We start from the raw sequence: 27,778 nt of genomic DNA, 5'->3' as shown, positions 1-27,778 counted from the left end.
ATAGCTCAATTAACTTTTCCAAATCTATTCGTAATTTTATAAGTATGCATGAAATGTAATGAAACGAAGATATCATTAATAATAGAGTCAAGCACCCACAAAGCTTAACTAGCAGTATAGGATCCAATTCTATCCAAAGGCAGTGAATATTTTTGCCGAGAAGACAAATGAGAGCTTTACATAGCCACAGCTCCTGAGCAAAGGGTATAGTTATTGCATCTCACCCCTATAAAATAAGGGGCATCGTTAGCTTGTCGGACCACAAACTAGTTATTATCTAGTTTTCTTTTAAAAAAGAAAAACTCTGGAATCAATACTATCTCTAAATATATAACATAGTAAAGTTGATAGAATGTGATTGCAGCTGCCAATAGGTTTATCAATTTTATTAGTAATAATGCATGTATTATCTAATACTAATTGCAGCGGATTTGGTCTAAAAGGTCCCAGTGAGCAGCATAAAACAAAATAATATACGTGTATGTTTGCCTACGTAGATGAGCAAAAGATCCAACCTAATTCTATGGTCCCTATGCTACGACCTTCAAAAAAAAAAAAAAACAACAGTATTTTATAGCAGTCATGATCACATAAGGGTCAGGACAGTCCCATTTTAAATTAAAGCAGCTAGACACGCATCTCCATTGAATTGAGTCAACGAGAGCTCCTCAACCCTAATGTTCCAATGAAGAGGAGTCGAATTAATTAGCTTAATAGCTTCTCAAGCTAGAGGTAATTTCTTATTGATGGAAATATTAATTTAGGCATACAATAACCAGCCACTTGTCCTCCTAGCTACTTAATTAGGGTCCCATCATTTCTTCGCGGTTACATATGGAAGGAGAAACAAAACCTCACAAAGAAACTACTTATTTCCCAACCTATCATTCAAGAGTTGGGAGAAAAAAAAACATATTAATTTCATCGACATAAAAATGACCAACAAGTCAATTGAGGAGTTCTTCTCTTCAATGGAGGCCATGAAAGCAGTTTAGGTTTGATTACGAACACTTGGGAGGGAAGAAAGTCTACGTAACAAGTGGGAAGTAGTTGATTTTGTAGACCAACTTCACATCCTCTCGTTTCACTAAAACTACCATAACCACCTTCAGCTCACCAATGTGGAAATTCGAACACTGTCACCCACCTCCGGGGAGCTGCGTCAATTACTACCGAGCACAGTTGGTAAAAACCTATCATTCGATGTGTGATTGTTCTAATTTTCGGTAAGGGTGAGTTTAGTGACAGTAACATGCAGGCTGCTTATATATAAGCAGCAACGCAATTAGCGTTTGCAAAGATTGTTTCCTAATGGCTCCTATCATGCTGAAGAAGTTGTATTTTGTAGTTGCGCTCTTCTGCATAGCTGACTACTGTTGTAAAGGTAAACCTGAAGAATACCACACTCCGCTGCGACAAAGGAGACACTCTTAGGATTGCATGCAATGATTACTATCTCAATCCTTCCTTCTAACTTCTAAAGATTTCAATGTTTTGGGTAATGCAGCACAACAAGATTCAATTCAAATTGTAGCGACAGCAGCTCTTTGTTTGGATAATCGACCTGTAAGTATGTTGTCCTCGCCTCTGTATATGCTGTTTGCCGACTTATTAAGCTTGCAGCTCAGATCAGTTGATAATGTTCATGAAAGGCAATCAATGGCTGTCTTACATGGATGGGAATAAATGTTACTGGGAGTGCGAATACCACAAGCAGCAATACAACAGCATTGGCTCCGGACAACAATTCCACCACCAACTCCACTGCTGGCTTCTGCAACTCTCCCTGTTTTGGCGAAATGATGCTTATGATGAACTGCGTTGATGGTATCATGTCCAACTTCCAGGCCTACAACCCCGGGCTTATGCAAGGTGCGAGAGCAGTGTTACAAATGTCATGTGGTTTCGGAAATAACAGCAATGCAACTACTGGCAACACCGGAGGTGGGGTTTTTAATTTTTAAAATTATTTTAAGAGAATTTATATTTTATCTCTATGTTTAGACAAAAATTTACTTCACTCTCTATAATTTTATTTGTCACTTTACTCCTTTATAATTATTTTTAAATTAAAATCGTAATTTATTTTATCAAATTTGATGATAAAATCGTAACATTAGAGATGAAGTTATAGATTCAACTCATCTAAATATAATATCAATTAAAATTTAAATGATAAAAACATTATATATATATATATATATATATATATATATATATATATATATAAAATGTATTTGTCATGTCTTTCTTATCTGAAATTCAATTAGATGCATTATAAATCTTATCTAATTGTTTACAGTTTTAATTTCGCAAATAAGTATTTTTAATTTTGACTTATAAATTAATCAAATATAATAAAAAAATGTAACAAATTTAGTTTGAATATATCCGTAAGGTGGGTAAAATATACAAATAATATTATAGAGGCTAAAGTGAATTTAGGCCTAACATAGAGGGGGTAAAATATAATTCTTCCTCAAATTTATATTTTAGTGATTTATGATTGGAATTAAAATAAACAGATAGGTCAAAATCAATCGCTTCAAGGATCCAATTACTTGTGGAATAATATTAATTCTAGCTAACACAAGTATAAACTATTATATATTTAATGTGACATAAAATTAATATTAAAATAATAAAGAATAATAATATTTTAAACTAAATACTGAAAGTATCGTTGATTGGATGTAAAATAATAGTAATGATTAGATGTAAAATAGTAATTTTGAATACTATTAAATTAATTAAAAAATTATGTATAATAAAATGAAAGATACAATAAATTAGTATATATATATAAAAAACTAAATTATTGTTTAGTTACTATAACAAAATAAGGATGATTATCCTAGAAGTGAATGGAGTCAAGGGTTTTAATTTGTCTGCCCCCCACCCCAAATGTCAATTAAGAAACTTAGTTTACCATTCCTAATTTGTCCGTGCTTTATATTCTTATATAGCGAGGAACCCAAGCGACGAATCAACCCATCATACCAAGCTCCTTTAGAGATGGTATGTCGTAATCATAAACGAACCAGGACTTAATATCTACACTGTATTCGAAAACAAATGCATTATGTCTTTGAATCCATGAGCCAGTGCATATTATATATCAAACCTTACATCTAACTCTCAATGGAAATGTTGTTGTAATTTGGAACTCATAATTCTAGGTTATATTATTAACGAATGCTTCATTTGACATCTAGTTAGGTCTGTTTAATTCGTTATCTTTTTATCAGGTTCACTCGCACTAGTGACTGGCTCTGGAAACATGATGGTAACACCTAATGGAAATGGGCTAACAATTCCTAAGCAGACATCTTCAAGGATGGCAATACTCTTGTTTACTATTTGCCTGCTTTGGTGCTAGAAAATTGAAAAGTTCTAGATGGACTGTACGCCCTTCTAATAAATTTTCTATAGAGAAATTCTTCTTCTTGTATGCTTGTTTTACAGATGCACGGAAATTTTTCTGATGATGATGCAACTCGTACCGAAGCGTCTTAAGATGGCTTGAGACCAAACTTTGATCAAATCATAGATTGTAATTAAGTCAGACCATTTTTCTCAAACCATCATTTTCTGATTTCTTCTCATATCTGAACCTTACCACATCGGAAAATAATTACATCTAATAAACAACGAAAGCTTAAAACGGGCAGACATTGCAGGCTAAACCTGATCAGACCTCTCTCTAGTCAAGGTGTACGAACAAAAGTTATGGTGACCTCTTAAATCATATGCCTAAACTGAACTGCTTGATAGAGATTTCATGATCTCCCTGACTAATTTTTAAGGTCTTAAAACAACTAGCGAAACCAATAGATCAACACTGCAGCTCAATAAATGGGTCATGCCAAACCATAACAAAGATTATGAGTTCGTTTATCCCATAATTGTCCACAAGATAAACTCTATTTATCTCAAAGAAATTTACCAAACAGGGAACAGGGAGTCAGGATAAAAGACGAGATAAGAAGGTTTATCTGGATATCTTTATCCTAGCATAAAAAATTGTTTATCCTAAAAGACCAAATTACCAATCTGACCCTCTTCAAAGAAATTCTAAATAAAAAGAATAGTTGCAAAATATAATAATCTAATAAAATTTCTAAATAGTCGTAAAAAATAACCATAAAAATAGAATAGAATAGTTCTAAAATAAAACTATAATTTCTGTTATTTTTTTAAACCTAATTATATTTTTCATCTTTCTTAAAATTATATATATATATATATATACACATTAAATTCGACAATACAATTAATTCAATCATTTCATCTTTTATCCCAGCTACCACAACTAAACACTCATATTTTCTTCTCAAACTGAATGCCTCCAAAAAAAAAAATGAAAAATAAAGATTGCTTTTATCCAGAGTCATTATTTTATTCCAATCTCAACTTTTTTTATTCAGTTGCTGAATTTTCTACTAGAATTCTATATACACAGTTTTAAGTTATTATGATATGGCCCCATAACATATATATTAAAGAGAGTTAGCCTCTTTATTTACTCTATGATTAACCTATAAACTCATAATCTATTAATAAAAAGAAAAGGTCAAAACATTTGGCTTTAAACAGACCCAAAAGAACGGAAAATCTTAATCCAATTCGGGCGTAGTCCTGCAGATCTCTCAGAGCTATCAAATCTTAGTGATTCCTCGGGCCCTAAAGAGGTGCTATCTAATGCAGACCAAACAACTTAGCTAAACCAATCCAAAACGGAACTAGTGAAATTTGAATTCGAATTTCTTATAGGAAGTTGATGAATTTTATATATCTTTTTAGGCGTGAAGCTTGGGGTGGAGCAGGGGAATTTCTGTAGTGCATTAGTAGATTACCTGGTGGGTGCAATTTCACCGAACCGGTAGTCTTCCATCGAAAAAACTTGCACGCATTTGGAGAGGTTGGTCACTCCTTCCCACCAAATCTCATCTTCCTCATATGCTGCTACAAATTATGGGCAATCACCATACATTATTCCCCAATTGGCACGCATCTGAAGGATGTACTCCAATTAAGCTTCAATCTCCACCGTTGGTGTGATATAATATCAATATTTTGCTTCAAAATAGCAGGAAAAAATGTTTATATGCCACCAAAACGTTAATCAGCTATTCAAAGAGTTGGTTGGGCTATAGACCTGAAAGGAGAAAGATTTAAAAAAAGCAGAGTAGAAGAAACAGACGGACTGGTTTGAGTTGTTGTGCAGTTAATATTTCTTAATTTAGAATCACTTAGCAAGCAAAGCAATGTGATAATAAATCATCACGGTGGCTTCTTCATTTCTCTTCTCCCACACAAGTTATAGAGCACAAAGCCCTTCAATGGCTCGCTCTCCCTACCTGAAGCGGTGGTGCTTCCTCGTAGCTGTATTTTGCTTCTCTACTTCTCCTTCCAAGTCAGGTGTGCATGTTTCGCCAAAGTTCAGTTGTTTTGACTCTTTTAGTTTTCAAGCAATCTTAAAATTTTAGGATTGCTTGAAATGGTTATAAGTTCACTTGCTACTGGTAAATATTTATTAGTAGAATAAAATTATGCTGGTTATGGATTACATCTGTATATTAGGCTTGTATATTCTCCAAATCGAGTTGATAACTTTTAGTATTTTGTACACATCCAAATAAACATACGCATCAAATAAACATACGAAAAACTACTATGATACAACAATAGGATATGTTCCATGGAAATTCTAATCTATTTGTCATTCATATTCCCCAAATATGATATATTTTCAATAATATTATTTATTCATAGTCATACGAACTAATGATGATAGATAAATATAATATCTAAAATGTATCTATATTTATATCCATGTTTAACAAATACAATTGTAAGGTTTTTTTTATCAATATCAATGATTGCCATGCCGATCGACGGTCGACATAGGGTGTGCTGATCGACACATCTTTACAAGTCCTTTTGTTATATTTTTAATAATTTTTTTATATTTAAAAATATGTTTGGGTCTTCGGCATGTTGCTATTTAATTTTTTATTTGACTATATATATAAACTTATTTTAGAGTTTTTATCTTTAATTTATTTTTGTAAATGATATATTTTATTAAAGATATAATAATAATCAAATAGAAACATCATTGGACATCTAGTATGATTGAATATATTTGTTAAAACTAAAATTAATAATTGAACAATGTGATTAAATACTTAATAATATGATTGAAACAGGAAAAAAAAGGCTCCAAATAACATAAATTGATTACCTTATACTGATTAGTGGTTTTGCCATGAAAATGAAATCATCTACTCCAGTAGCTCACTGATAGAGGTACCATCTGAGAATAATCACTCTCAAAACAAACTTCCTTACATCTGATGCCTATATGAGCTGATGCAGATGCAGCTGCGGACATTGTTGGAAGCGCGCTAACTTGCTTCAGCAATCACTACGTGAGTAGTAGCATAAAACACACCAATTATTTGACTATTATGTTACATTGTTATTCATGCTGGTCTTCTCAATCCTGTAATGAGATGGCATCCGAGGTCTACTCTAAATACTACCCTTCATCGATGTCCTTTCATGCAGACAATGCCATCTAATAGCAGGGTAATACTTACATGTCCTTCTGAGGGGTACGAATGCATGTTTCAAATTTCAGATGCAACATTTATGAAAAAAGAAAAGAAAAACTAGAGTGGCTTAAACTTTTGCATATAAAGATTCAAAAGATCTTACCTCAACTGCCCAGATCTGAAACACCGCTTCTGCCTCAGGGCTCAACCGCCTTCGCTGCCTTTCTTCCTCCCTTTGGCTTCCCTCCTTCATTCTCTTCTTCAGGTAGCATGTATGCAAAGGGCCATATAAAAAATAGTAATCAATATCGTAAATTCGTGATGACATACAAGCCTGCAACAGCCTGAACAAAACAAAAAATGAACAGTAAGGTTAAGAAAGTTCAAATTTTGAGGACTATACTTTAACGAAATTATATGAAATAATATGTTACCTACTTTCCATGGAACAAAAAGGTATACAGCAGCTGTCAGGATTCATACCGATTGGGAGCAGAAGGGAACATCAACGTCCCACCAGAGGACACTGATGAGTACTGCAATGGCCCATGTCTGCATGAAACGAACCTTGTGCTCCATTGCATCAATGGCATACTAGACAACTTCAGATTCTACAATGGTGCATCGGTCTCTGACGTACGGTATGCCCTCAACAGAGGATGTGGCCATACTCACGGAAGAGGTGATTAATACTTAACTAACCAAGAGCTCAATTTGAATGTAATTATATAAGAAAAGGAAACTTACTAAATTCACTCTCGTATATGTTCAGGGGACTTCAACGCCCTGGATCACTCGGAAGAGTATGCATATGGAGACTACTATGACCATGGAAATAAGCTGGCTATCCCCATCCATTTGCTGGTATTCCTGACATGTGCTCTACTTCTTTGGGGTTACTGATACAATGCCACCATGCTGTTCAAACAGGATTCTTGTATTCGCACAGTGCTTACAAGTTTAGGCTAATATTATCAATTGTTCTGCTGTCCAATCACCTTTCAATCAGATGTGTTAGATCCAAACGATTTTATCCATGGGGTTGTTTCCATGATATGTGACAATAGTAAAAATTATACTCCTCTACTTGTCATAAGGCAAGGGTTTACAATAGAATGGCCAAAGAAGCATCCCGAGGTGATGTCCTTAATCATATACACATATATTTCCATAAATCACCAAATGCTTTCAAAGATAAGCTATATGGAAAACCCCAATGGGACGCTCAGATCTAATACAGCAAAATCACCAAATTTATGACAAACATTTGCCACATATCCTGCTTAGGAGCCAGTCTTATTTCTAAAGACCAGTTCTGGCTAAATACCAAATACCAGCAGATCATTTCAGCAATTGAATTGAAGGGAAAGAGTATAGCTCAATTTTTTTTCCCTTAAATATGAAGAGCTTGTTATTAAGCTGTGCTTCCCAGCCCCTGGACGGCTACGAGGTGCTGGAACAGTCAGTAATAAGTATATTACAAAATTATGGGGGAAGAGAGTCTCTCAGCCTCCATACAAAATTTTAAGAGACAAATCTACCTTTATTAGCTGCCCACTCAGCTAATTGGTTATCACTTATAGAAAGGTGCATAATTTTAACATCCTTGCTAATGTATATTGGTGGGGACATAACTTTTCATCACGTGTATTCTCGTAAGCACAAAAGACCTGCACCCACCCTTTGGCTTAACGAGGGTTGTGACTAGTCACCCTCTAGGAATATTTTCGTCTTTTGTCTTTACTTTATTTTGCCCATATAAATGCTTGTAATAATCTTTTATGGGTTAATGAATATTTTTGAGAGTTTTTGACTATTGAGTGTTTGTTGATGGATTCCAACACTGATGGATTTCGACACCCCGATTGGTGGATTTCACGGGTTTGATTATTTCTCCCTATTTTTTCTTCTCAACTTTACAATCAAGACGTTGTCCTGCATCAGCTTTGGTATCAGAGCAGATCGTTTCTTAGTTTATGGATGCTCCACCGCCTGGATTCGACGCAACGCCTCATCTTTTCTTCATTAGATCAATCGCTCCACGAACACTAGATCGCTACGAGATCTGTCGCCCGATAACATTAGGATCCGGATCCGAGATACGCGAGAAGATCACCCTCAAGAAGGAAAACAATAAACCATTACCATCACCAAATCTCCACACAAGGAGATAATCACAAGTAAGCTTTATTCAATAGATTTTATTTCCCCGTTTTAGATTAAAAAAAAAGCTCTCTAAAAAAAAAGAGAAAAAAAAGAAAGAGCTATCTGAAAGAAAAAAGAGAGAAAAAAAGAAAAAGTAAGAGAGAAAAAAAGAAAAAGAAAGAGAAAAAAATAATTCCGAAATTCAATTTATTTGTTTCATCTTTATCTTTAATTTTAAATTTCAAAAATTTCAAAATTAATTTTAGAAGATATATTTTTTATTTTTTTTATTTATCTTTCCTTAATTTTAGGAAATTAGTTTCTATAATTTTGGGATTAATTTTTATAATTTTGGGGATTAGTTTCCAAAATTTTAGGGATTAGTTTCCATAATTTTGGGAATTGATTTCTACCATTTTAAGGATTAATTTCCATAATTTTTGAAAATTAGTTCCCCTAATTTTAGGATAATACATATCTTATCTACTTTCCTAACTTAATCCCAACCAAGCCAAAACCTAATCCCATTAACCCACTAGCATAAACCTCTCCTCATTCCAAAACCTAAAGATCACTAACCAACTAAGCCCACCAACCTAACCTAGCCCATCTTTTAGCCTTAGTGAATCGGTAGAAACATACCCAAAACCGACCCGTTTACCTACAACCCAATTCAAACCCATCGTCATTTTCCACCGCCCATGCCACAACCCATCTCCACCGCCGCCATTCTTGCAGCTCCCTGCCACCGCAGCCGTCACCACCGCCGCTGTTGTCGGATTTCGGCCACCGTTATCATGACCACCCTTTACAGTGGACGTGCGACATTCGGTAACATCCGTCCTTTATTTATTGTTATTTGTTAGTCTTAAAATAACAACTGTCTTTCTGTTGGTGTGGATCATAACCATATTGAGCATGTTATTGTCTACTATTGCCTACCTATTTACATTGCTTAATTCAATTGTTTTATTTCAACAAGCGCTTGAGCTTGATATTGCCTACCTACTTTTTGTTTGTTACAAAAAAAAAAATTAATATTAACTGTAGAACTAGCTAGGTTAGAGGGAAAGTCTTGACATATCTACAATCCCCGTCTCGATCTCGGAAGCTTGTACTACTGGTTTGCAATTTTTCTGCTGAGTCTGACTGGCTCTTACTGAAAACTTCATAAGTGGCTGTAAGTTATTCTGGTTATTACTCCCTTATTGTTCGCTGTGATATCTTAGCTTGCATATCATCATTCATTTATTGCATTTATTTTTTTAGTGGTAGAGACACTTTATATGAACCTTCGTAGTGGTAGGAGAGTCTCTCACCCTTCATTCCAGTCTGTTATGGAACCCAATACCATGGAAGATTTTCGTCGATTTTTACAAGAGTCCATTGAAACCATTACGATCAGATTGGACGACTTCAATGCTCATTTTGAGGCTATTGAGATGGGTCATGACCAACATGAGACTAGAAGTGACGTTGGTGCGTCCAACATAGGTGCCACGCGTGTCGCTCCTAATGTCGAGACCAATCGACAGGCTCCATACTACCCTCACCATGAGAGAGATCCTGAGAGAGAACCCCATAGGCAAAATTATCGTGAAGATACATTTGATTTTCATAATAACAGGGGGTTTAGAGGCAATGTCGCCTTTAGAGAATTTCAAAACCATGACAATCAAATTATAAAAAATATTAAGGTGGATGCCCCAACTTTTGACGGTCGCTTAGATCCTGTTGTATTTACTGTCTGGCTCCGTGAGATGGACCACTTTGAGTGGTATGATTTACCAAAAAACCGACGCGTTAGATTTGCCCAAATGAAACTAGTCAGCCGAGCCAAACTGTTTTGGCAAAGTATAGAACTTTTAGTGCGACGAAACTAACCTCCCATAATTCATTGGCATGAAATGAAAGAAAAATTAAAAGAAAAATATTTGCCACATTCTTATCTTGGTGATCTTTTGGATCAATGGAATAATTTTAAACAAGGCAATAGGCCTGTGAGTAATTATGTCTCCCAATTTGAGGAATATATGCTAAGGTGTAATGTTGTGGAGGATAAGAGGATGACACTGAGTTGTTTTAGGCGTGGCCTTAACGACGACATTCGAAGAGAGTTAGTTTTCCGAGAGGTTACCTCCTTGGACCAAGCTTACACTCTTGCGTTGAACTACGAGCTGGTTAATAGGCAACAATTGCCTAAGCGACCAATTGGGCGCACCCCTCCCAATTACGCACCTACTGGCGTAAAAGCTCCACCACCATCGGTACCTACCAGAACTACCCAAACTGCTGCACCTGCCCAACCTGACAAAGGAAAAGGGCCCCTCCATGAAACTGCACCTGTTAATGACCCCCGTCGATGTTACAAATGTAGACAAGTTGGTCATGTAGCCTCAAACTGTCATCAAAAGATCCTTTATCTTAGGGAACAGGATGACACTATCGAGAAAAATGAGTTCGATGAACGAGTTTATGAACCTGACCCTGATGATGTCCAAGATAGTGACGAAGATCGTGATTATGGAGACCATACTGTGGGTGTCGTTTGTTACGCTTTGACGCAACCCTGGGAGATCGATAATTGGCGAAGGAATGCAATATTCCACACTTACATTAAATGTGGGACTAAAGATTGCAAAGTCATCATCGACAGTGGGAGTTGTATTAACGCTGTCTCTTCTAACGTTATATCTCGCCTGGCGTTAAAGTCTACACCTCATCCAAATTCTTATAAGGTATCTTGGGTAAATGATTCTTCCATTGCTATAAATGAGGGATGCCTCATTCCTATCACTTTCCTTTCTTATAAGAAAGATGTGTGGTGTGACATTGTGCCGATAGATGTAGGACATATCATTTTAGGCCGCCTTTGGTTATTTGATCATGACGTAACATTTTTTAGGCGTTCCAACTTACGCTCTTTTAATTTTGAATGCAAAAAGATTAAGATAAATCCTATGCACCCTAAAATAATTAATAAAAATAACAAAAAAAATGCTCCAAGTAAAAAATGTTTGCAAATAATAAATTCTAAAGAATTTGAAAAGGAAGCAAACTAAGGCTCTATTGTGTTTGCCTTGGTAGCTCGTGAAGTTGGGAGCACTACCCTCACACCATCATTCAATGAATCTACTCCTATACTAAATGAGTTTTAAGATGTGTTCCCGGATGATCTACTGGACCAATTGCCTCCTTTACGCGATATCCAACATGCCATTGACTTTGTCCTCGGAGCGTCTCTCTCAAACTTGCCACATTATCGAGTGAGTCACAAAGAACATGTTGAACTGCAACATCAGGTAAATAAACTTCTTATGAAGAGTTTTATCCATGAGAGGGAAGCCCTTGTGTTGTGCCTGCCTTGCTCACGCCAAAGAAGGATGGGTCATGGCATATGTGTGTCGATAGTTGAGCCATCGATAAAATAACAGTCAAATATCGTTTTCCTATTCCACGACTTGATGACATGCTTGATATGATAGCGTGAGCTTCAATTTTCTCTAAGATCGATCTTAAAAGTGGTTATCACCAAATCCGAATTCGCCCAGACGATGAATGGAAAACTGCTTTTAAGACGAAAAACGAGTTGTATGAATGGTTGATAATGTCTTTCGGTTTATCAAATGCCCCAAACACTTTCATGCGTGTTATGACACAAGTACTTCACCCATTCATGGAAAAATTTCTTGTGGTGTATTTTGATGACATTTTAATTTATAGTCGATCAAAAGAGCTTCATTTGGACTATTTGCGTCAAGTCTGTCTAGCGCTTCATGCTGCTCAACTCTATGACAATAGGAAGAAGTGTTCTTTTCTTGTCGATCAAGTCATCTTCTTAGGATTTGTGGTTACTTTAGAAGGAGTCCGCGCTGACCCTGAGAAGATCAAGGCAATTGTTGATTGGCCGGAACCACGAAATATTCATGATGTGCGTAGCTTTCATGGCCTTGCTACTTTTTATCGCCGCTTCATTCGAGGGTTTAGTACTATCATATTGTCGATCACTGTTTGCTTGAAGAAAGAAGATTTTCATTGGAGTAAAGCAGCAAATAAAACTTTTGAGGAGATTAAGAAGAAAATAACAATAGCGTCTGTAATGCGTCTTCTTGACTTTTCTAAAGCTTTCGAGGTGGAATGTGATGCATTAGGTATCGAGATCGGCAGTGTTCTTAGCCAGGATCGCCATCCTATTGCCTATTTTAGCGAAAAACTAAATGAGGCTAAGCAAAAGTACTCCACTTACGATAAAGAATTGTATGCGATTATTCCTAAATTCTCAGAAGAAACTAAATTCGAGACATGCTCGTTGGATCGAGTTCTTACAGGAGTACACTTTTGTACTCAAACATAGAGCTGGGGTTGAGAATAAGGCGGCCGATGCGCTTAGCCGAAGGGTTAATCTTCTGTCTGCCATTAGCATTAAAGTCACTTGGTTTGACAAAATGAAGGAAGATTATACAACTTGTACGGACTTTGGCGAAATCGTTTTCACTTTGCTGACTGATCCGAACTTAGCTTTGGACAGTTATTCCCTCCAAGACGGTTACCTCTTTAAGGCTAACAAGCTTTGTGTTCCCCGTACGTCCGTGCGTGATTTTCTTGTTTCGGAGATCCATGCCGGTGGCCTATCAGGTCATTTTGGACGTGATAAAACCATTGAGGAAATGGAGCGCCAATTATATTGGCCAAGTCTCAAATGTGACGTCGCAAAATTAGTTGGTCAATGTAGGACTTGTCAGTTAGCAAAGCACAGAAAATAAAACACTAGACTTTACACTCCGTTACCTGTGCCTGATCACCCTGGCAGGACGTTAGTATGGATTTTGTCCTGGGATTGCCTCGCACATTTAGAAAACATGATTCAATCCTCATGGTTGTGGATCGCTTCTCTAAGATGACCCATTTTATTCCTTGTGCTAAGACATCTGATGCGTCACAAGTGGCCAAATTGTACTTTGCCCATATCGTCAAGTTATATGGTCTCCAAAAACTATTGTTTCCGACCGGGATGTTCGCTTTATGAGCTATTTTTGGAAAACCTTATGACACATAGTTGACGCAAAATTAAAATTTTCTACTGCCTATAATCCTTAAACCGATAGTCAAACTGAGGTCGTTAATTGTAGTCTTGAAAATCTTTTGCGCTGTCTCGTGGGTAATCATAACAAAAACTGGGATGCCATTCTTCTTATAGCCCAATTTGCATATAATAACTCCATTAATAGGTCTATTGGCATGAGCCCATTTGAAGTTGTTCATGGTTTTAAAGCACGCAAACCTCTAGATCTGTTGCCTATGTCATCTCATTCTAGAGTCTTTGAGTCTGCCGAAGCATTTGCACATCATGTTCATTCTTTGCATCAAGAGATCACCAAGCGAATTGAGGCGAGTAATCATCAGTATAAAATACATGCCGACTTGCACAAACGTGCCAAGGAGTTCGATGTTGGAGATCATGTTATGATTCCCGTAGTGCGGGACCTTTCCAAGTTCTGAAACGTGTCGGTGCTAACGCTTATGTCATTGATATTCCCCTATATTATGGCATTAGTTGTACTTTTAATATTGATGATCTAGCAGCCTACCATTCACCTATGCATATCCCTACTGAACTCTATGCTATATCTACTACCCTTCCAGACATCCCTGCTGTGCCACCTACCACTTCTCTTTTTCCATCAACAAAAGATAGACGCTATTTTAGATGATCAAATAACATCTACTGCAGAAGGAGGGGTTCACTGTTTTCTCGTTCGATGGCACGGGCGACCAGAGTTTGATTGTACGTGGATCACTCGCGAGGAGTTACAGCAGCTTGATCCTGACATTTTGGAGTACTATCAGAGCCACTCGACTGGGTCGAGTTTCTTCCACCCCGGGAGAGTTGATGGGGACACCACTTTTCGTCACGTGTATTCTCGTAAGCACAAATGGGCTGCACCGTGGCCCTTTAGCTTAACGAGGGTTGTGACTAGTCACCTTCTAAAGCTATTTTCTTTTTTTGTCTTTTACTTTATTTTGCCTATATAAAGGCTTGCAATCATCTTTTATGGGTTAATGAATATTTTTGAGAGCTTGACTATTGAGTGTTTATTGGTGAATTCCAACGTCGGTGGATTCCGACACCCCGATTGGTAGATTCCACGGGTTTGATTATTTCTCTCTACTTTTTTTTTTTCTCAATTTTACAATCAAGACGTTGTCCTGCATCATATATACTCCTATGTTGTACCTGAGGGATAATATACCCTAGCTAACCATGTATCTATACTTATTCTCAATGTGAATACATTAGTGTTTTTCCCTTTGTCACATGGTATTAGAGCTATTACCTAGGTTATCATCTTTAAACTTTTTTGTGAACTCGTAGCCGATCAATCTCTCTGGTCAACAGATCATACTCGTTGACACCGTCTCTGTGAGCTTCATCTCCTTTGACGCCTTGCAGTCGTCGACTGTCGCGAGCTTCATTTCCTTTGACGCCTCACCGCCATCGATTGTCATGAGCTCAAGTGGCAGCGCAAGGTCTCTATCGGCACTGTCGCCGATTTCATAGACAACTCCAAGGTCTCCATTTACGCCGCCCCTTTCAGTCGATTCCGCCCCTTCTTTGGATCTCCATAGACGCCGTCATCAACTTCATAGCTTGAGCAACTCTTCCCTTCGGGTGGAAGAAGTCTCTGTTGACGACAATGCCGCCAACTCTTCCCTTCGGCTAGAAACTTTTAATCGGAGAGGCTTGCCAACTCCGGTGCTTCCTCGACATTGCCATTGCCGTCGGTTACCTTCAACTCTGGCGACGGCGACAACGACGAGGAGTTTGCGAGCTTACCAACCATACAGGTTGGGTGCCTTTAGGACTCGACAGCAAGCTGAATTTCTCAAGTCCTATCTGAGAAATAAATGATTAAATCAATTCATCTCAATTTGTTCTTGCTTGAAGTCTGATCTAGCAAAGGATTAGTTGATTAAACTTGCTACTTGAATCAATTCATCTTAATTTGTTCTTGCTTGAAGTTTGACCCAACAAAGGATTAATTGATTAAACTTGCTACTTGAATCCAATGAAGGTCGTGCCACAGGCACGGACCGTGCCGACCATTGGCCGGCACAGCACGTGCCGTAAGAGGAGAGAAAAAGATAAGAGATACTCACCTTCGCCTTTGCAGTTGCTATCGCGATCGCTCGCCGCTCGCCTTCGCTGTCACCATCGCTTCGTCAGGTGCCCTAACCCCAGAGAGAGAGAGAGAGAGAGAGAGAGAGAGAGAGAGGCTAAGGTACCTGACGAAGAGGTCCATTATGAGTGGCAAAGCTATTAGGAGGGGTGTCGTGTGGCACCTCTCGTGCCATGTGCTAGTACACCGCCGGCACGGCAAGTGCCGACTGGCACGCCCTGTGCCGGTCGACACGGCCTTCCATGCTTGAATTTGCTACTACTATTTTTCAATGGCTAATTCTGATACAGTCCATTATTATCTTCCTTCTTTCACTGATTTTATGCTTGTAATCGCTGCTGATTGGCCATATTGGTGTGCTACGGTAGAGAGTGCACATGATGATCGTGGCCTCTTTGCAGTATACGCCACATGTCATAGGTGGTATCTTCCTTCTTCAAGGTTAGGTGTTGTGGTTTTGCAACTTCTTTCCCAACTTCAGCTTGCATAGACTGTGGCTTAGTTTGTTCTTCCTCTCCCTCTCTATCTGGGCAACTATCCATGTGATGTCCAATCCAACCACAATGATAGCAAAACAATGGGATACTCTCGTAGACCACATGTTGGACCACTACTTCCTCCTCCTTCCCAACCCAGACAACCTTCTTGAGTGATTTTTTAATATCAATCACTACACACCCTAGCAAAATGGCTCAACAGATATGGTCTAGGTTGGTCTCATCCACTCGCAAAGGCCTACAAAAGTACGTTACAATGGGGATAAGCGCCTCTAGCTCCCAGTATTTTTTAGGGAGATTATGTATCTGAATCCATATTGGTGTTGTAGAGAAAGCCTCCAGGGTTGACCAGAAATTGTTCCTCACCCCTTACTACCACTGAGGCCCATGTCTTAGACTGTCCCTCATCTCTCGATCTAGCCAGTTTGGACGAGGAGGCTCTCCTGAGATGGACATCCTCACCTCCTACTGGTGTCAGCAGCCTACGATGGCCTCTTACCATCCTCCACCATGGAAATGGTGCCGACGGCCTCTTAATCACAAGTGGATCGTCTAAGAGTATAGCTCAAATGGGCCAGCAAGTGAATGATAACAGTAACCTGGTGAAGGAGGACCAGATATTTACAAACTTCTTGAAGAAGATGCAACCATCTGTTGCAAACTAGCTTTCTAACAAAGCAATCTGCACCAATTCCTATTATTCAAAAGCAAGGGAACGACGGATTTAAGGGAGGAACTATTACAACTATAAAATTTTCTGCTCAGGTATGGAAGAAGCTATGACTAAAATGAGGCACTTCTCATGGAGGCCATTAACAGTTGTCCGAATCCTCCACATCATGGGGCAACAGTCCTAGCTCATTTCCAAAAGACAAGGACAGAGTCGCTGTTTAAGAAAAGATTAATTTTTGATACAGCGAACCTGCTATCTATATAGTACAAGTAGACACAACCAAAAAAGCACAGCATACTGTAAGAAATTAAATAGCAATACCAGGTGAAAAAAACTCAATCACCATCCACCAATTTCAACGTGCACTTGAAATACAAGACTCTGCATCACTAACCTGGACATCTCTAATGCATAGGAACCAGAGTTGTGAATGATACACTCCATATCTTATATCCGCATGAGTAAATTAAGCATTATTTAGTGAAAATCAAGCTATCACCAATAAAAAGGGTAGAAAATCACTTTCAAGTAAGTTGATGTTGCGATGTGTACCACGGTGACTGATTTATGAAAATTTCTGTTTGATTTAAAAAAAATAGTAAGTTGATGTAACACACTATAGTTTGGCCAAAGTACCCGAAAGCTTCTAAGTCATGGCAGGCCCAGTACCAGAGAGGATGTTCAGATTGAGTGATTAAAATCAAGCCAATAAAGAAAGTGAAGAACTTTCAAATGCACCTGAGGAAAGATAAAAGGCGGCATCTCCTTCCAAAGAATTTCATTGAATGACTCTGAAAAGAGTGAAAGATAAGAACAACATAAATGAAAAAGAAAGATATCTCATCATATATATTATACCTGACTAGGAAAGAGATAATTAAATGTTAAGAAATTTTATTCAGGTATTACAGTCTAGAGTTACTGTTATCCAGGAAAAAAATCCTCCTATTTCAGCATTGTTGTTGACACCTAACTTAACAAATAAATTATTCACAGAACATTAGCGGGATTTGTAATGTAAAAGTATCACTCTGTAGCAGAACACATAAAAAAAAGGAAAAATCCTAGAGAAAAGCTCTGAACTTCTTCTACAAGATATGCAACAATATTTACTGTCAAGCAAAGTCTAAAAAGGCATAAGTAATGTACATGAAAAAGAAGTATATAGAAATGAAAGATTGACTGGTACCAAACTTAAGCAACTAACAACATAAGCAAACTAGATACTAAATTCACCTATTGTTCAGGAAAGAGATCACAAAAAGCAATTTACAGTCCCACATACCTGGTTGCGGGATTGCGTCTCATTTGCCAAGTACATGTCTAACTTTAAACCCTAAAGTGACCACATTGTGATCAAATTTCCTGCAAATAAACTCAAATGTAAAAAGTTCAGTTAATCAAACCATATTCACTGTCAATGGATCATAAATGAAGCATCACCAATCCACATGAGAAAGTTATCCTGAGCCGCCAACAGAGTACCCCACTGCCAGGCTGATACAAGAATAACTTAAAGGAAACATGACATAATGTTCAAAAGTAAGTCATGTACAGCAAAGGGATCACATGTGACAACCTATTGTCTGCCTGCGACTTGGTTGGAGTGGAATATGGTTGTCGCCCATCAGATTCCACCATAGATGGGTAGATGTCCTCATTCTAACTATTAGAGTGAAGAAATTTTGTCCAAATTTCTACAATAACCAATCGATCTATGAATATAAAATCAGACACACAAAAGGCTGTAGATTCTTGTCTCTCGTCAGTTTCTCATCATAATCCAATTAGAATGCATTCTAAAGATACAACTCTGTGACGAGTAGCAACAACCATACAACGGACTGGTGCCATCCGGAAGTTAGACACGATAAGGATAGAGGTCACGGTACCAATCTAAAACAAAAGACTTCCACGATTACACACGACAATATTAGGATTACACGATCAACCAAATACAAGTAAATATATGCAACATTACGCGTACGGAAGATAAAAAAATTAAGATACAAGGAAATATTTCCGACCTTAGAACTGAAACGGTTAGGGTTACGATATCCACCCAAAACACGTAAAGGTTTCCAAGATTAAACACAAGAATGCTACAAGTTACGATAGCAAATCTAAGACAAGTGGAGATATCCAAGATTAGACACGAGAAGGTTGCAGATAGAAATATCAATCCAAAGCAAGTGGAAAATTTCAAGATCACAGATGGACGACCAGCGATCACGATATAAAAGTAGAACAAGTCAAGATTTCGAAATTTACACCGCGAGGTTGATGATATCACTCTTAATACAACCAAAAACCAAGATTACAAGAGGAACTCCAAGGCTAACGAAAGAGATAGAGAAACCTGGATTTATGAAGGCAGCGGGGCGAGGTGACTCAAGACGACCTCAAGAACGGGAAGCGGGAAAGGGGACGATGAAATGAAGGCGACGATACTTGGGGTTTATATAGGAGGCTCTCCGTTCTCGCAAGCGACAATCATAAAATTTCGCACGAATCGTAAAGTATACGCGGCGGCATACCACGTGGGGGCGGAAACATGGGCTTGGGCTTGGTCCAAAGCCCGTTGGGCCTTTTGGACCCTTGAGAGTAATCTATTGACTATTGTTTGTTGATGTCATCCTGGTTCATTATTATGTCAAGCTCCGTTGGATCCCTTTATCAATTACTCCCAAATCGGCTTACTAATTTTTTAAATTTCAAATTTGATGAGCAAGTTCTTCACATCTTTGCCCTATTCTTTCTTTCCAGAGTTCTGGTATATAATTAACACAAAAACATCATACGCCATTGAGCAATTATGATGAAGAAATAACAGTCCATTTTAAGGAAGAAAGCAAAATGATGAGGACCATTCTACTGATAGAAGAGCTTGGCAAAGAGTAGCTCATTCCAGGTATCCTGAAGACCAGGAAGGCACCAATGAACGCAGTCTGCATAGCTCGCGGGGTTTGCCAACTGCTCAGGGGTCAGTGGATTCCATTGCTTCTTATAGATGGATGTGTGTGCATCCTTGCGGTAATTTGAGAGCTGGGTGATGTTGAGAAATGTAATTGGAACCTCTGTTTCATCCAAAACTTCTCGAAGCACTCGCATGATGCTCTTTCGACAATCCGATCCCCAGTATGTAGGATCTTTGATCATAGTTGTTTCATTGTAACAATTGCCACCTGGTTCTCCTCCCCAGTCTATGCTCCTGCCAAAGTTATAGAACAATTTTGGGTGAATTTCTGAGCATCTATCAGATATATATATATATATATATATATTAGAAGCATTGAGGTGATATATAGTACTCACTTCTGATGAGAAGGTGACATACTGGTGAAGAAAACTCTAGTCTTCTTGGTGTCCATATTGTGCTGCACCCATTGCAGCATATCCTTTATTGCCATACCATAAGCATCCTCTGTTGAAAGCTCCACTATATTTTCCACTTCATCAGTGAAGGATCCTTGTCCTTGCCTACGTATATACGTAACAAGCCATGTAAAGTTAGTAGCTTGATAAGGAGATGTGTAATTGTATATTAATCATTAACTTGATAGGAGAAGTGTAGGTATCTACGTACAAGATCTTCATCTTAAGGCCAGTCATCCACCAAAGATATGTATTGAACACCAAAATGTCAACTTCCTTCCAAAATCTCCCATGCTTATCGATCGAGCCTTCGCGAACAATCCTATCAGATATCCTATGCACAATGGCGTTATCCGAGTTTGATTCGAGAAGAAATGGAGCCCAGTAGAATTCGATCGTCGCGTTGTAATCCTAATAGAGGCAGATAAAGATGCCTAAAAGAGGTGATCTAAGAACAAAAATGATGTACATTGTACACAATTTGTTACCTTGGCAGTGAAGACGGTGAGCGAATCAAAGGTCTCCATCGATTTGGCATGTTTAGGGATCACTGAATGAAGAAGACAGATCAATGAAGTGAATTGGCCTCTGTTGAGGGAATCACCAACAAACATCATCCTCTTCCCTCGAAGTGTTTCAAGCATCAATGTAGCATTGAAACTGTACATTTTTATCACATGATGGACACGTCGTTCATACTTACAGTGTATTATTCAAGATTTATGGAAATAAACTCTCTCTTATTATATGGAATTCAAGTTTTAGTGAAATCTATCAGAGAACCTGGGAAGAGAACACCCATAAGGTTGCCATCTCCAATACTGGTAGTCCTTATCAGGCCTTCCACGTTCTTGGCACGTAAGCTGCGGTTGTATATAAGGGCAGTCCGATTCCTCGTAGAGCGGCCGAGCCAACTCGTCCCAGACCCACCTCCCGCTGAACACGTCGCAGTCTCGCTCGATCCCTCCGATGGCGAACGGAAGCTTCTCCCTCTTCTTCTTCGCTAATTAACTCCATGTAAAACAACATTTCCCAGTCATGGCTCGGAAAAACTCACGAGTTGATTTGAGCTGAATTGACTCACCGAGTCGTGGTATCGGTTGGTCCAGGTTTTGCTGACCTTCTTGGGCAAAGAAATGGGTGACGTCTTCTCCATAGAGAAGGGAGAAGAGAACCAAGAAGAGCAAGAAGGTGAAGAGGAATGGAGAGAAACGAATCTTTCGGAGGAAAGAGGAGTAGGAGATGGAAGAGTGAGGTTGCTTCATTATTTCTTGAAGGCTACCTTCGCCTTGCCTTCGTTTACAGTAAGAGTGTCGTGTGGGTTGAATAAATACAAAAAACAATTGGAGCAAAATAACTAACATAAATAGATAATAATTTGGAACTAGCTAAATGTTACACTAGTATTTGCTCCGTTTGGTATACAGTTAAATAGCACTAAACGCTGTTAGCTATATCTATTTTTTTATTTACAGACTAGTGAATTTATGAGAGATTTTATGTCAAATAACTAAAATATCATTAATAGTTAATAAATGAGGAAACTAGAGAGGAAGAGGGGAGAGAAGGAAGAGGAAAGGGAGGGAAGAGTTAAATAATAGGCCTATACATAAGCTGAATAAGGAGAATAGGTGCAAAGAGCCGAGCTTGAGTGAGCTTAGTCTAGCGGCTTGGCTCGAGAGGTGAAAAAGCTCAAGTCGACTTAAGCTTGAGCTTAATGCAAACTGAAAAAGTTGTTGGCTCTTCTCTGGCTCGAGCTTGGTTCGATAGCTCATAAGCAATCCACGAGATGCAGCTCAATCCCTTGCTGAGGCGAACTCCTTCCTGCTAACGACAGCGCAAAATCTTTTTGAAAAGCTTCTTGCCCCTACTAGCTTCTGATTACATAGCAACGATAAGAAATTCACCCTAGCTTCGCATACCCCTCGCCACCTCCTTGGCACCAACGGGAACAACTTCTGCATCGTCGACGAAGATCGGAGATTCTAGCCAGGTGTTGGTGCCCAAGATCCCTACAATGACGTTGCGTGATGCGAACTCGATGGCCTAGATTGAGACAGAGGTAGGGGAGAGACCGATAGGAACTTGGAGATGCTTCGTCGTATGAGGCAAGAATGGAAGGGGAGATCTAGCCGATGAAGAAGTTGTCGGGGATGAGGATGGTGACGAACATCTCGTATGCAAGGGCTCAGCGGAGGAGTGTGAGGGTAGAGAAGGCAGGGTCGAGGAGGTGGATGGAAAGGACGGAGGTGTAGATGCCGCTAAGTGAGGAAATATGTGAGAGTGTTTGGGGGAGGATACGTATTAGAGAGGATCGTTGGCTAGGCTTTTTGTGATTATACTAATCGAATTGAGTTTGAGCAAGCCAATGTTGCACGGCTTGATAATACATTCAAGTTTAACCACAAGCTTCACGAGCCCATGAGTTTTTTTGATAGTCCTAATAAGAAGACAATCCTCCCAATATACACAAATAAGTATACCTTAGAGCATATAAGAGATGGACAACTAGGCCAATCAATTTATTACACGAGCCGAGGTTAATCATTGTATCGGATTACTATTCCAAGCTATTACATTGTCAAACTAGATGCAAATTAGCTCCAAATGATTACACTGTCGAGCTAATCTTCCAAGCCACTGTACCGTTGATCTATGATCATGTGCTAAGCTAAGCCGCTACTGCCCACCTACAAGCAAATACATTTTCTTTTTGCAACCTCATATTATAGGGTGGTACCAACCATCAGTGCTACAGATAGTTAGTCAATTATAATTAATTAAAATAAGGTCTTTTTAAGAGCAAAATAATAGTTATATTTTTTTTATAAATCTAAAATTGCTAGGAAAATATCATGGAGAGAATGTACGTGTTTAAGTATGATGCCCCTAATTCCATTTAACCTTAGTCTAACATTAAGTTACTATATTAGTTTAGTATTCACTAAACTAATTAATATGAAAAAAAAAATCTTATTCTCAATCCAAACACTACCTTTAGTTACTATATGCAACTAACTCTTTTTGTTTTGTAAGAAGTTCTCCATTTTGGTCTAGTTATTTCATTCTGAAGCAAGTTTTGATATGACTACTGTATCAATTTAGTCCACCGGCCAAAGCTACACCTCACAGTGGGTATCTATATTAAGTCCATCAGTTTCATTAACTTGTGATCTTTTCTTGGATGCAGATGATGATGCATGGATGCGAGAGTTTGTCCGTGAATTAATGAAGTTTACCCAGTAGGGCCAGCCTAAGTCATTCAGCCGTCTGTTTCAAAGGCAGGGGAGTAATGGACAAGTGTAGCAGGTAAAGCATGATGGTGAGGAAACCTACTTACTACTTTTCTTGGCTTGTAAGCTATGGGAGTTGAAAGGTTGCTATTATTTTTCTTGTCCTCCATCCCATTATCATTACAATGTTTAGGAAAGTTACAACAAGATGATTGTTTATAAGACCTAGTTAAAAGGGAACAATGCTCGTCTAACTTTTACTCAAAGGAAGCAAACTAAGGACTGTAACGAATATTACTTCAATTTGATAAAGAAGTGGCACACTTAATTGCATTCTCTGTCAAATTTGACTCTTAAAGGAATCTAACACCAACCCATTAGTATATTTTTATGGGTGCTAGAATCTTTGCAGATGTGCACAAGTTAAACAATTCATTGCCACTATGGTCCAGTGTCTCTTTCATGTCTCGTCCTACATTGAGGAGTTGGTTATACGATCACTAGCAATTGTCCTTGGCCATGAGGGGACTAGCCATCCAAATTAAGCACCTAATTACCATCTTATGAAAGAAAAATGAAATAAAAAGTAGTTTTGTTAGCATAGCTCTTTCTTCACAATTAACGCTTTAAAAAGTAGTTTTGCAGTTGTTGTTTTTTTAAATTTTTTTTATGGTTGATAAATCTAAGAATTTCATATATTCACAGAAATTAATATTATTATCTTTTTGGTGGCTTCATAATTTCCCTCTATGATAAAGCCCAATTAAGCCCAAGAAAACTAGTTGGGTCGAGTCCCAAATCTCTGGACTGGGCTTGATCTATACGAGCCCATCCAAGACCAACATTAATGTTCACAAATTTGCACACTAAGATTTGGATTAACTTGCACATTCAAACTAAGGGTGGTAATTGAGTCTGAGTTAAGATCGGATCATAATAATATTAAAAATTTCAAACACGACTTGTTTGTTAATAGATTAGATCTGCCATAACACATGTTATTCAAACTATAAATATATTTATTCCAATTGTGAACTAGTTTATTCGTATTATAAACTTGTTATCCAGGTGATAATTAAACAAGTTATTCTCAATTGCATACGGACACATCTAATTGAAACTAGTTATTATATCATAATTAGGTTACTATGTTATAAATAAGTTGATAAATCAGGCCATAAACAAGTTAAATGAAGTAAAAGTTGTTGGTAATTTCATGTATTTGACATGAATTTTTATTAACTTTGTGAGTTAAGTTTTAAGTGGGGCCCACACATTATTAATGATGGTTTAATAGTATAATTAATTTAGCTCAAAGTGTACTTTATTGTCAAATATTCACTTAGTCAAATCCATGAAGAGAAGTGAATGAAAATTTGCTCTAAAGTGAGTATCATGGCAATGAAAAATAAAGAAAAGTGAGTTTAGTACCATATTAGATATTTGAGAAATGTTAGTATGGTATATAAGTAACAAACTTCTTATGGACTTTGGGCCCCAAAAGGGGTACATATTTTGTGGGTAAATGTTACTATGCAACTTAACTCACACACACGCGCGCCGCCCGGCCCGGCTCAGTTCGGTTCGCACGCATGGGTCAAGTTTTCGAGGTCGAAGTGGTGTGTCCCTTCGATAAACAGTTAAACAACCCGACTCAAATGGTGCATCTCTTCACAGTGTAACTATTAATTAGTTTCAGACCCGAAATGGATGGCAATCGGTGGAGGGCGAATTGGTGTTAAGGAGATAGTGTCCAACACTAGACTCGACTATTCAGAATTTTATATTCTGTAATCTGTAAGTTTATTTTGATCGGATTTTTTTTTTGTGACTCTTTGGAATCAGATTGTTACCGCCAACAAAAATAATATACATAAACAATACTCATTTCATAACTAGTCTGAGCGGATCAACTCATTCATAAACCGAATCCGATAAAGCATTTTAAATAGAGAGTAAAAAAATGCCGAACTGATGACAGAGAATCTTTTTGCAGGATCATAGTCCTTTTTATTTGTTGTTTTACTAGGTAGGAATGCATGAAGTGTATTATTGCAAAGATGCGAAACACATCGGATAACATTCATTACCAAGAGTTCAAAATTAATATCCTCCAGGGAAGAAGTTCTATTAGCTAAGGGTTAAATGCAAAACATTGTTCCAAATCCTGAGTCCATGAAATCTTACCTGAATCAAAGGTGGTATTTGTGCCAGAGATTTGTAGCCTTCCTTGCTGTTTAGCATCTCTTTCAGTGCTGAAACTGATTGCAAACTGGCCGCAAATCCCTAGGTTTAGCATAAAATTATTGTACAACCTGACAACTAACGGGCATCAGGAGGACTAAGGCAAGCTTAATTGTCTACCATTTCGATGGTGGACATGTAGTACAGGAATCATAAAAGCCATGGTTGATTGAAAGCTCTCCAGCATAAGTAAGAATCATATAATTATGCTGCAGTTCGGACGCCATTATTGGCCACGTTCTGGCTCCATGCATGATGTGATCTATGTATGTATCGCGCTCATATAATTGAACTGCTAATAGCTCAATGCTTGTGGTTAAATTGTGATAATTGAGGTAGAAAGCTTTACTGATCATCTGGTGGAAAAGTTTGACAGGAGATCTCTATCTCGCCTAACTTCGTTTTTCTCCATCATTTCACATCAATTAGTCCGCATAATTTACGCTAATAGATAGCATTAGGTTTTGTTTCTTCTTTGTTGGAAAAAAACACTTTGGCAGGTGAATCGACTACCAAATTAATTTAATTTTATTATCAAACCAGACAAGAAAATAAAAACCAATTCATTATTAAACCGGATAAGAAACTGAGCCAGTAAAAAAACCAGTCAACCTCATGGTTTGAACTGGCAATCCTTGCAGTCGGCTATTCTTTTTTTTAGTGAACTAGCTGAGTGTTTCACTTTTGCAAAGTTCTATTTAATTTTCTAATAAACTGTATTTATGTGTTGTTTGCTGTGTGATATGCAAAACGATTATCTTTTTAAATTTTAAAGATAAGCAAAATTCATAGACATAATGATTAAAATAATAATAATAATAATAAATGACTGAAATAACTATCGAACACAAAATAAACACTATTGAACTATGGACAGTTCGGTTACTAAACTAACTGAGTTAATGTTTTTTTTTTCAATAGGACCAACCTCTGATCCTCATAATTATTGTACAGGCTAAAGTGAGTCCACGCATGAGAGTCACGAGACTGCACAGATTTCAACGTGGGCAAAGTAAACAACAACTAAATTATGATTTCACCTCAAATTAAGAACCAAGTTGTATAATTAATGATGGGCCTACTATATAATCATGTGATCCATGATGAAAGTAATTGTCAAATTAATTTATTTGTCGAATATTATAAAACAATCCAAGATTGACACGGCAAGTGACTCTAGACTAATCAAATTAACACACATCGTTAAATTAACTCACTCGTCTTATACCCTTTTTTACCTTCTAAGCAACGGCCTTACTTATATAATTATATACATGGCCACAAGTAAGTGATATATATATATATACAACTTCCCAAGTGGTTGCCTAGCTAAAAACTTATATATAAGCGAGTGTACCTTGGAAGTGGGAGTTAAACAAGCAAAGCTTAAACGGTATAATATATATAACTAAGGCAAGTAGATACATACATGTTGTTAGTAAAATAACTTGAAGTCCTATATATTATGCATTAAATGACCAAGAGGGCTTAAGTGCAGTTATTAGCCTCTTCTTTTGTGTCCACCTGTAGCACGGACACCATGATCATATATAGAATATATGATGGCCAAGTCGGTCTCAGATCAATAACGATGGAAAACTGATGGAATTGATTGTCTAATGGCCAAGTCAGGCATGGCATCATCATGGCCACTAACAGTGCATGCACCATTTATTCATTTGTGAACTACTTGTGATGGAGAACATAAACCTAGCTATCCACTCTTATTTCTTGATCTGGAGAATTTGGACTATTTTTATTGGAAGTTTGAAAAGTAATATATATATTTTGTCCCGAGAATGTCTCTTTCCACCTCAGGAGGTGGCAATGTGACATGCAGCTGGTGAAGTCACAAATTTTCCAGTCTAAAAGT

At 37.7% G+C, this 27,778-nt stretch overlaps 3 protein-coding genes and 1 long non-coding RNA gene across 5 annotated transcripts; 2 read left to right on the top strand and 2 right to left on the bottom strand.

Moving 5' to 3' along the window:
- Positions 1 to 56: 56 nt before the first annotated feature.
- Positions 57 to 6,430, bottom strand: LOC140781647 (uncharacterized). The gene is made up of 3 exons (XR_012107718.1): positions 6,248 to 6,430; positions 4,857 to 5,079; positions 57 to 226 (listed from the first exon to the last, which is right to left on the bottom strand). It is a non-coding gene; the product is annotated as an uncharacterized lncRNA (long non-coding RNA).
- Positions 1,099 to 3,449, top strand: LOC140782265 (uncharacterized). The gene is made up of 4 exons (XM_073128747.1): positions 1,099 to 1,384; positions 1,508 to 1,566; positions 1,653 to 1,944; positions 3,249 to 3,449. The coding sequence occupies exons 1-4, from the start codon at positions 1,312 to 1,314 to the stop codon at positions 3,377 to 3,379; spliced, it is 555 nt and encodes a 184-aa protein (XP_072984848.1). The 5' UTR covers positions 1,099 to 1,311; the 3' UTR covers positions 3,380 to 3,449.
- LOC140781646 (uncharacterized) lies at positions 5,139 to 7,585 on the top strand. Of its 2 annotated transcripts, XM_073127721.1 has the most exons (5): positions 5,229 to 5,421; positions 6,382 to 6,434; positions 6,574 to 6,594; positions 7,017 to 7,242; positions 7,333 to 7,585. In XM_073127721.1, the coding sequence occupies exons 1-5, from the start codon at positions 5,343 to 5,345 to the stop codon at positions 7,461 to 7,463; spliced, it is 510 nt and encodes a 169-aa protein (XP_072983822.1). In that variant the 5' UTR covers positions 5,229 to 5,342; the 3' UTR covers positions 7,464 to 7,585. The 2 variants fall into 2 exon arrangements, with proteins under 2 accessions (XP_072983823.1, XP_072983822.1); XM_073127722.1 differs by lacking the exon at positions 6,574 to 6,594 and having other exon boundaries at positions 5,139 to 5,421.
- An 11,496-nt stretch (positions 7,586 to 19,081) lies between these two features.
- LOC140781645 (protein trichome birefringence-like 33) lies at positions 19,082 to 21,762 on the bottom strand. The gene is made up of 6 exons (XM_073127720.1): positions 21,513 to 21,762; positions 21,212 to 21,431; positions 20,917 to 21,088; positions 20,640 to 20,839; positions 20,369 to 20,533; positions 19,082 to 20,264 (listed from the first exon to the last, which is right to left on the bottom strand). The coding sequence occupies exons 1-6, from the start codon at positions 21,691 to 21,693 to the stop codon at positions 19,925 to 19,927; spliced, it is 1,278 nt and encodes a 425-aa protein (XP_072983821.1). The 5' UTR covers positions 21,694 to 21,762; the 3' UTR covers positions 19,082 to 19,924.
- Between the last annotated feature and the right edge of the window lie 6,016 nt (positions 21,763 to 27,778).

Source organism: Typha latifolia, chromosome 2, assembly GCF_019914945.1.
Source record: "Typha latifolia isolate L0001 chromosome 2, TyphaL0001v2, whole genome shotgun sequence".
NCBI lineage: Eukaryota > Viridiplantae > Streptophyta > Magnoliopsida > Poales > Typhaceae > Typha > Typha latifolia.
Note: the sequence above shows the minus strand (reverse complement) of the source record. Positions and strands in the feature narration are given on the sequence as shown.

What these genes read in the sequence shown, in the direction of transcription:
- LOC140781645 (XM_073127720.1), bottom strand. Translation starts at nt 21,693, where the DNA reads ATGAAGCAACCTCACTCTTCCATCTCCTACTCCTCTTTCCTCCGAAAG. An exon ending in GGCCTTAAGATGAAGATCTT is followed by an intron (nt 20,534 to 20,639) that starts GTACGTAGATAC and finishes GTATATACGTAG; the next exon opens with GCAAGGACAAGGATCCTTCA. An exon ending in ATGTCACCTTCTCATCAGAA is followed by an intron (nt 20,265 to 20,368) that starts GTGAGTACTATA and finishes TAACTTTGGCAG; the next exon opens with GAGCATAGACTGGGGAGGAG.
- LOC140781646 (XM_073127721.1), top strand. Translation starts at nt 5,343, where the DNA reads ATGGCTCGCTCTCCCTACCTGAAGCGGTGGTGCTTCCTCGTAGCTGTA. An exon ending in CTTGCTTCAGCAATCACTAC is followed by an intron (nt 6,435 to 6,573) that starts GTGAGTAGTAGC and finishes CCTTTCATGCAG; the next exon opens with ACAATGCCATCTAATAGCAG. An exon ending in CAATGCCATCTAATAGCAGG is followed by an intron (nt 6,595 to 7,016) that starts GTAATACTTACA and finishes TGGAACAAAAAG; the next exon opens with GTATACAGCAGCTGTCAGGA.
- LOC140782265 (XM_073128747.1), top strand. Translation starts at nt 1,312, where the DNA reads ATGGCTCCTATCATGCTGAAGAAGTTGTATTTTGTAGTTGCGCTCTTC. An exon ending in AGCTGACTACTGTTGTAAAG is followed by an intron (nt 1,385 to 1,507) that starts GTAAACCTGAAG and finishes TGGGTAATGCAG; the next exon opens with CACAACAAGATTCAATTCAA. An exon ending in AACTACTGGCAACACCGGAG is followed by an intron (nt 1,945 to 3,248) that starts GTGGGGTTTTTA and finishes TCTTTTTATCAG; the next exon opens with GTTCACTCGCACTAGTGACT.